A 9,787-nucleotide genomic window follows, 5' to 3' on the forward strand; every position below is an offset into this window, starting at 1 on the left:
GGAATGTTATTTGATCTTCACGTGACTCAGTCTTCAAAAGCTTTTCAAGTTATGTACGTATGTCTAATAGAGCTCAAACCGTGGATGCATATTTCTTATTTATTAACATTTTGTAATGACAGAAGCCAGATTCTTTTTTTTGCATTTTTAACATATTTTAATTGTTATAACTGCAATATATATCCATCTACCTAAGAAGCAGTTCTTGAGGAAGAAAGAGAATGTACACATTTTGGACAATAATCTCCAAATCAGGATTTCTCAAGTTTAATACTGTTGACATCTGGGATGAAAAATTTCTTTGCTGTGGGGGTGGGGGGAGCTGTCCTGTGCCCTGTAGAGTATTTGACAGTCATCATGGTATCTACCTTCATTCATGGCACCATCCTTCATGTATAACAACCAAAAACATCTCCAGGTATTGCCAGATGCCCACCCCCGTCCCCGCCTTGTAGGGGGGCTGGTCACTCTCTGGTTGAGGTTAGGGACTCCAAAAGTAGTTCAGCCTGAAATGCTGAAAATTTTCCAACCAAAGTAGTTTAAATTTGAAATCCTGAACCATATCCGAGACACGTTTGTTTTCCTCCTGAAAAATCTCCAAGTTTGGAAGACAACTGGGTGCATTAAAAATACAGAAATGTTACAGAAACGGTATCGTGTTTTCATTGGGACTTATTTTAAAGGTTAAGGTAAGAGGGGATTCTTCTATAGACAAGGCGGAATGGTAGGCACACGTGGATTAAACCACAGGGTACTCATTGGCACTTCGGTACTGTGCGCGTATCAATAAACACGTGAGATGATCTGACTGTCATTTCGTTTTGCTTGATTAAAATTGACTTGTGACATGCGGAAGAGTGTGACCTTCTTTTTTTCCTCTCTTTTCTCTCTCTCCCTTCTGTCCTCAGTGACCCCAATCAGCCTGTTCCACAGGACACCAAGTTCATTCACACAAAACCCAACCGCTTCGAGGAAGTGGCCTGGTCCAAGTATAACCCCAAAGACCAGCTGTATCTGCACATTGGCTTGAAGCCCCGCGTGAGGGATCATTATCGAGCCACGAAAGTCGCCTTCTGGCTGGAACTGGTCCCACACCTGCACAATTTGAATGAGATATTCCAGTACGTGTCTACCACCACCAAGGTGCCCCCTCCGGACATGACGTCCTTCCCCTACGGGACCCGGCGGTCGCCCTCCAAGATCTGGCCCACGACGAAACGCCCGGCCATCACCCCAGCCAACAGCAACCCCAAGCACTCCAAGGACCCTCACAAGACGGGGCCCGAGGACACCACTGTCCTCATCGAGACCAAACGGGATTACTCCACCGAGCTGAGCGTCACCATCGCCGTGGGGGCGTCCCTGCTGTTCCTGAACATCCTGGCCTTTGCCGCCCTCTACTACAAGAAGGACAAGAGACGCCACGAGACCCACCGGCGCCCCAGCCCGCAGAGGAACGCTGCCAACGACATCGCGCACATCCAGAACGAGGAGATCATGTCCCTGCAGATGAAGCAGCTGGACCACGAGTGTGAGTCGCTGCAGGCCCACGACACGCTGAGGCTCACCTGCCCGCCGGACTACACGCTCACGCTCCGCAGGTCTCCCGACGACATCCCACTCATGACCCCCAACACCATCACCATGATCCCCAACACGCTCACAGGCATGCAGCCGCTGCACACATTCAACACCTTCAGCGGAGGCCAGAACAGCACAAACATACCACACGGACACTCCACCACCAGAGTATAGCTCTGCAGTGCCCTCCTTCCCCTCCCCGCCCTCCTGCCACGGGAAGAGGGACAAAGAAGCACCATCTCCAAACAAGGAATGTGTTTCATCCCACTGGCTTAAGACACACACACACACACACACACACACACACACACACACACAAACCCCAAAAGGGCAACCATTGTGTCTTTACAGACCTCCCATGCTGGCATTTCCCGGTACCACGAGATCAACTTTCAACCCGACGAAATGTGAAACGGTATCCATTCGCTGTCACAGTTCTGCTTTTAAGACCCACCACCATCCAAGCCGACTTTAGTGCGACAAGGACGTCGACGAATCAAGGACCTGGGCGTTTCCAACCGTGACCGTAGAAGCTGACACCTTTCTGGAACTCAGCCAGGGACACTAATTCTTTTTTTTTTTTTTTAATCACAGTTGAAAAAAAATAAATAAAGTTCTTTATGTGCCATACGACAGATGGCTCTCCTTAAGTGAAAAACAAACAAAAAGAGTCTGTGGGCTTTTACCCAGCATACAGAGCAGTAATCCAGAAAAGAAGGAAAAGTAGAATTTTATTATTAAACGAACAGACTATGCAGTTACATACCTAGAGTTCTGTGCAAAGAGATGTTTTGCCAGCCTGAACTATATTTAAGAAACTTTGTAAAAAAAAAAAAAAGAAAGAAAGAAAATGTATATAGCTGTGAGTTTAAACAAAACGGAGAGAAAAAACAAAACAAAAAAAACAAGCAAAAAAAAAAAAACGCTTTTATTGGTGTTTTCAGTTTGAAAGAGCTTTTAGCAAGGTTGTGCTTTCTTCATTGTGGTCTGTATGTATATAAATCGGTATATACATTAGTCATATCACGTCTGTTCCCTCCAAGACACAGAGGGGCTTCTTCTTCTTAAATCCTTGTGGCCAACAGACACGGGGTTTTCTAAGGCGTTTCATTTGTAAGAGGATATGGTTGTCACGCGGCGGACTCTGACCGTCCCTGTGACCGGGCTCTCTCCCCATTTTTTTTTTGTTTGTTTGTTTTTGGGCTGGAAAGTGCATGCGACGGCATTCTTAGAAGACTGTTTTTTTTTTTTTTGTTTGTTTGTTTTTAGGCAAACTTTTATTTTTGGGTTGTTAAAGACTTCATGAAGTTGCAACCGCTCCCCCACCCCCCCCCCGCAAGAAGGATCCCCAGCGTGGAGTCTATTTAAAAGCTTGTTGACTTAGATACACATACGCATGCAGAGAAATCGCAGGGCCTGGGAGGGGAGGGTGTGGGGAGCAGAATACAAGTCTCGTTCTGTAGCTGTGGCTCTTTGAATCTGTTAAGGAAGAGTCGCTTCCCACACCCAGGGTCCTGCCAAAAGAGAGAAAGAAAGCTTGTGTTTGGTGGGCCGGCGGTCTGCTGAGTCAATACATCTCTGTGTTCCCCGGCAGCTGCAGAAATACCTGTTCAGCTTAGCTAATCAGATCGAGGGAGGGGGCATGTGTCTTTCCTTTCTGGTAAAAGCAGTCAAGTCCATTATTTATCAGTAAGCGGGGTTTTTTTTGTGGTGGTTGTTGTTTTTGAATTCTTTGGATCATTTATGGGGTAAAACATTACGCTTGTCTGAAATGGTTATCTTTTGTGCATTTTGCGTATCCGTCACTGATCCGGGACTATCACACAGAGGAGACCAAGGAAGGGAGAGAACACTCCAAGAGCTTTGTGTGGGTTTTCCAGGAAGTTAGAGAATGGCTTGACTGTCGTCAAGATAACACACAGAAATATTCAGCCATTCTTCACTGATGAGGTGGGGATGAGAATCTCGGCGCCTCCGACACCAAGTCATTTTCTTATGGTCGTTTTAGCTTTCCTTAAGGGATATCACGCAGGTATCGTTAAGTCGAAGGAAAATCGATAGCAACCACGGTGACTTGAAGTTTTGGCTTTCAAAAACCCATCGCCAAGCCAGGAAATAGTAGCCAAAGATGGGATGTCTTGGGGCGTGGTTATCAGAGCAACTCAGCTAAGGTGCACGTTCTCAAGAAAGACAGTCCAAATTCCTCGTCCCTTGGTACAATCTTTGATTACCGGAACCCCTAGACTAAAACTGTAACAGCACTTCTCCAAAGTCTTTGAAAATGACCGCCCTCCACCCCGCAACCCCCAGAAAAACAGAGTTCTTAGGAAGTCAGTGCAGACCGATCTCCCAGCAAATTCTGCTGTTCATCTTGGTTCAGATTTTAAGAGTGAGTCTGTGTACGTGAAATGTAATCCCAACTTTGCACAGAGTGAAGTGCACACTCCTGCAGCTCAGAGGTGTCATGGGTAAGGTTTTCGATCATCCTGTGTTAAAGCTCCCATCAGACCATTTCTGCAAGCTATGTATTTATTACCCCAGCTAAGTGACCACAAATAGGCTGTCCAGGAAGTTACAGGGGAAGTGGCACTCGACAGCCGTGTGGGACCGGTCTGTTTGTGATGTGAATTTCAGTATTTGTTTAGTATTTCCAATCGTCTTCTGCTAGCAATATGCACAGTAATGTATCAGGCTTGTGACATTTGGATAAGGAAAAAAAAAAAAGAGTTCTTGTTAAGTGAATAACTTTAGCTTTTACAAAGGGTTATGATCAAAAGCAATTTAATACACCTTAAATGATATCTTATTTCTACATGGAAAGAAGTTATAGAATCTTCATAGAGTTCTATGAGAATAAAATATACTTGCTATCTATAAAAAAGAGAAAACTGAGAAAAAAAATAAGTTAAAAAAAAAAACTTTCCTAGGCTTTTATTCTTGAACTTCACTGGCACGCAGGGTTTAATGGTTTCTCGGATTATTATTTTGCGATTTTGTTTTTGATTTTGCCTTAAGTAATGATAGAAGATATATATGGCTGGACACATATGTATAAACTTTTCAGCAGCATTTTTAATAATAAAATATCACAGTATTTTCTAATGCTTTGTGCAAATAATTACGCGTCCATTCTTTTTTTGGAGGTGGCCTGTCGTATTTCTTTTCTCGGCTTCAGACGTCTTTCTCGCTTTCAGGGCTAAACGATACATTCGATGTACATGATCCGTGGTAAACTCAGTCGATTACGGACCGGTTTCTTGTGGTTTGTCCTGGGGAACAGGTTTTGTGTCCCCAACAGGGACATTTCTCTTGGCCTGACGCTGAACATGGGGGCGGGGGCGGGGGTGCTCCGAACGGTGAAATTGGTAACAAGAGGGTATTTCCTGAAATGAAACACTTGAGTTTATTACTTTGACTTCAGCTTCTTGTGTTGCTGGGGTTTGTGTTTGCCATCATCTCTTAAAACTTTCCAACAAAGAGCCTCCTTTGGGTATATGTCCGACAGCAAGAGGTTTATTTGAATACAACTCAGGAGGTGAACGTCTAGTATCACACTGTCAGAGCAAATCTGTCCAGGCTTCCCATACACTGGGGCTTCCCAGGTGGCTCAGACGGTAAAGAATCTGCCTGTATTGCAGAAGACCTGAGTTCGATCCCTAAGTCAGGAAGATCCTCTGGAGAAGGGAATGGCAACCCACTCCAGTGTTCTGGCCTGGAGAATTCCATGCACAGAGGAGCCTGGCGGGCTACAGTCCATGGGGGTCACAAAGAGTCGGACACGACTGAACGAGTAACACACTTCGCTTTGCACCTGGCTGTTGTTTATCTTAACAACTTATTGACCAGAGACATACTAACACATCTTTTGTTACCCGAAAGCTATTGACCGGAGACGTTTCAGTATTCACTTACGTAACAAATCGCCAGCCACAGGTATTACTTTCTGGACAAACCACCCCCCAGTCAATGATGGATTAACATCCTCAAGAGGCCTAAGGGAACAGGCATGTAGAGTATTTCTGTTTTAAAACTAGAGGCGTTGAGAGTCAGGAAGGTTAAGCAATGAGGCAGCAGCAAAACTTTAGATTCAAAGGAAGATGGTGTGTTCATAGCCCAGGCTCTTCACCAGTAAGGAACCCAGCTTGGACTTTTAACTCAAGCTCATGAATGGCGTGACGACATTAGCTAATTATCAGACAAAGGAAGGCAGCAAAGACTGTGAATGCCGTATTCAAACTCTGAAGTTTTTTCGCATGTTGGATTCAGCTTCTTTGCCAAATGAGAGGTGCACAGGACTTATATGTGCATGCTAAGTCATGTCCGATTCTTTGTGACCCCATGGACTGTAGCCCGCCTGATTCCTCTGTCCGTGGGATTCTCCAGGCAAGAATACTTAAGTGGGTTGCCATGCCTTCCTTCAGGGGATCTTCTCAGGCCCAGGGACTGAAATGAACCCAGATCTCCTGCATTGCAGGCATATTCTTTACCATCTGAGCCACCAGGGAGACCCTAAAGAAAAGAAAATCTCTTAAAAAAAAAAAGAAGAAGAAAAAGATCACTATCATGTCTCTGTATCTTGAGAAAACAGATAGCATTACACTTTAAAGTGCTTTTCATGTGGTCATAACCCTCACCCTGATGGACACACTGTGGGTGCCCTCTGTGTATGTATCGAATTTTGTAGAACATCGGTTGATCTGAAAACACAATTTTTATCAATTTTCCCTGCCGTTTTATGCACACTTTGGAGGTTCATTTGAGGTCGTTAAACATTCACAATCTCGCTTTTGCTGGAATGGCATTTTAAAAATGCCGGCGGGGGCGCAATACCGTAGCGGGCGTGGCCAGTCCGAGTCCCGGGAGGCGGGGCGCGTGAGACCACGCAATAATATTTAAAATAAATAAATAAATAAATAATAAAAATGCCAGCGATCCCTGCCTTTCGCCGGAACGAGTGAGGATAGAAGATGAAATTTGGAGTAGGAAGGTTGCAGGGTCTAAGGAGACACACGAGGAAACGTTATAAATAATTTATCACATACGACGGGAAGCTGTGTGCCTGCAACCTGTTTGGCGGAGGCCTTCTAAAACCATCTTTGGAAAGATGTAACAATTGAATGATATGAATGCAGAGAGAAAACCTGTTCACAGCCAAAGACGCTCCTATAGCCTCCACCTATCTGTGAGGCCTCAGTAGGTGCTTTGTGGAGTATGTGTTGTAATAACCCCGTGAATCCCAGTACACTGGAGTCATTCTAATGGGACTATAGGAGGAACCCCATTTCCCCAGACTTTGTCGTTACTGTTGAGTGTCTCAGCTGTGTCTGGCTCTTTGCGACCCCATGGACTGCAGCACACCAGGCTTCCCTGTCCTTCACCATCTCCCAGAGTTTACCCAAACTAATGTCCATCGAGTCGATGATGCCATCCAGCCATCTCATCCTTTTGCCTTCAATCTTTCCCAGCATCAGGGTCTCTTCCAGGGAGTCAGCTCTTCGGATCAGGTGGCCAAAGTAGAGTTACTCAGTGTCAGAAACCATTGTCTGATTGTCCAGTAATCTCCATGTCCATAGGTCTGTTTTAAAAGCCCTTCTGTGCTTCTCATATTATTGGAAGAATGATGCAGAGTGGGACTGAGACCTGATCCCACGTTCTGGGCAAATAACTACCTTTGTTTAATGCTGCTGCTTAGGGAATATGCTTCCACTTTTAATATCTCTGCTCTGTTTACACGCAATGTTTTCCCTCGCTGCGTCTGCTACTCAAATTTCTATGAACCAGCTTGATTCCAACAGGATAAGAATTTAACAGGACCTGTGGCTTCCCTTGTAGCTCAGCTGGTAAAGAATCTGCCTGCAATTGGACAAATGTGTCCAATGTACCAGCAGAAATATGGTACTCAGTCATGTTTTGTGTGAAACCTGGGTTTGATCCCTGGGTTGGGAAGATCCCCTGGAGAAGGGAAAGGCTACCCACTCCAGTATTCTGGCCTAGAGAATTCTATGGGGTCACAAAGAGTCGAATACTCGAGTGAGCAACTTTCACTTTCACGTGGTCAACTTTAGGGGCTTCCCAGGTGGCACCATTGGTAAAGAATCCGCCTGCCAGGGCAGAAGATGGAAAAAGATTCATGGGACTTGGGTTTGATCCCTGCGTCAGGAAAATCCCCTGGAGAAGGAAAAGGCAGTTTCCCTCCAGTATACTTCCCTGGGATATACCTTACAGTCCATGGGGTCGCAGAAGAGTCGGACACGACTGAGTATACCTGCGTGCAGGGTCAACTTTGACATCGTGGAATCCCGTTTTAATTCTACACCTAATTGGTACCCGTCACATAATAAGATTTCATCTTGTTCTTTCAAATTGCTTTTCAATCGCATTTAAATGTGTCCATTGTACCAGCAGAAATAGTGAAACATGTTTTCAGATGTCTCTGTGTCCGTGTGGGAACTTATATAAGATACTATGTAACGTGGAGAGCTAAAATTCTGCATTTTGCATCAGTTATCAGGGTAACCAGGAAAAGTAGCAATCTGTATCTTGTCTACAGAGAATATATGCAAAAGAATGTCAGCATTGGCTGATCTGGGTGTGCTAGCCAAACAGACGAAAATTCTCTTTATAGAAAAGATAGCCAGAACTTCCCTTGGGAGTCCGATGGCTAAGGCTTGGCCTTCCAATCAATGTACAGGGTGCGGGGTGGGTCCTGGGTCGGGGAACTAAGATCCCATGTACCCCCTGGCCAGAAAACCAGAACATAGACAGCAGTAGCAATATGGCAACAAATTCAACAAAGATTTTGAAAAGGGTCCACATGAAATTATCAAAAGATAGTGGATGACTGTTGTTGCTCAAAATAGTCCCTGGAGATCTCATTCCAGTATTAGGCTTATGAGAGAGATGGACAATTTGCAGTGTTCCGATGCTGAATAAATGGTCTGCAATGTCACAATTACTCTTATCTTTATGGGTGTTTGATGTTCACAATCTAGAGGGAAGGTGACCTTCCATGGTGGGTCATGAAAATGAAAACATGCACCGTTTTTCCTCACAGGAGTTTTGGACTCTTGGAATTATGGCAAAAATAATTCAGCACAAAGGGTATCCACCTGGGAGCCAGGTGATCCGGCTAAAATGGCTGGATTCTTGTTTATACCGGAAGTCGTAGGGTACCTTCTATTTACTTTTCTCTTTTACTGTAACATGCTTTCATGCTCGTTTATGGTAAGAGAAAGGTTGGAGCCACATAATGCCAGTATTTCTACAAAGAAGTAGTAGAAACTGACTTTCTTATATAACACACCGTATGATTAGTATAAGCAGTGCATGCTCAGTTGCCCAGTCGTGTCCGATTTTTTGTGACCCCATGGACTGTAGCCCACCAGCCTCCTGTGTCCATGGGATTCTCCAAGCCAGAATCCTGGAGTTGGTAGCCTTTCCCTTCTCCAGGGCATCTTCCCAACCCAGGGAGATCAAACCAAGGTCTCCCACACTGCAGGCTAATTCTTTACTCTCTGAGCCACCAGGGAAGCCCCTGACCTGTAAGGCATGCATATAAATAAGAGGCGAGGTACCCAGGAGCCAGGGACCAAGTTGGCATTCGGGGAAGGAGGCTTCATGTTTCTCCTCCACCTGCCAAGGGGAGGTAAAGCGCCCTTCGGCAGTTGACTTAATTTCTATATGTTGATCTGCTAAACAGGCACAGACTTTGCACCTCAGGGTCCAATTAAAGGTAAGACAAAGGGCAGCTTTGAGAATTTTGTTAGCAACGCGTATGCATCTCCAAGGGTCCTTGGCAGTCACCTCCTCTTCCAAGTTTGTCCCCAGGCAGTAATGGAAGAAGGGGCTTCCCTGGTGGCTCAGAGGGTAAAGAATCTGCCTGCAGTGCAGGAGACCTAGATTTCATCCCTGTGCTGGCAAGCTTCCCTGGAGGAGGACACAGCAACCCACTCCAGCATTCTTGTCGGGAGAACGCCACGGAGAGGGGAACTTGGCGGGCTACACGGCCCGTTGAGGTCACAAAGAGTCGGACACGAGTGAGCGACTAAACCAGCACCAAATACTGGAAGAAAGGTGTCATTGGATGCCGTGGACTTGCAGGAACTCTGCTTAGCAACCTGGGATCATTTGTGTTTCGTTTCACCTTCGTTTGTTCGGCTTCTTTACGGCTAACACGCGAGTAGGTCCTGTGAAGCTACAGGAGACA

The 9,787-nt window shown here is 45.5% G+C and overlaps 1 protein-coding gene across 2 annotated transcripts in view; it reads left to right on the forward strand.

Annotated features, from left to right (window-relative positions):
- The window catches only part of NLGN4X (neuroligin 4 X-linked), a 388,593-nt gene extending 383,910 nt beyond the window's left edge, over positions 1-4,683 (forward strand). For both annotated transcript variants that reach the window (XM_061408220.1, XM_061408219.1), the window contains one exon: positions 909-4,683. In XM_061408220.1, the coding sequence (XP_061264204.1) occupies positions 909-1,755 (847 nt within the window). In that variant the 3' untranslated portion in view covers positions 1,756-4,683. The remainder of the gene's footprint in view (positions 1-908) is intronic.
- The last annotated feature ends 5,104 nt before the right edge of the window (positions 4,684-9,787 follow it).

The sequence above is a fragment of the Bos javanicus genome, chromosome X, assembly GCF_032452875.1.
Source record: "Bos javanicus breed banteng chromosome X, ARS-OSU_banteng_1.0, whole genome shotgun sequence".
Lineage (NCBI taxonomy): Eukaryota > Metazoa > Chordata > Mammalia > Artiodactyla > Bovidae > Bos > Bos javanicus.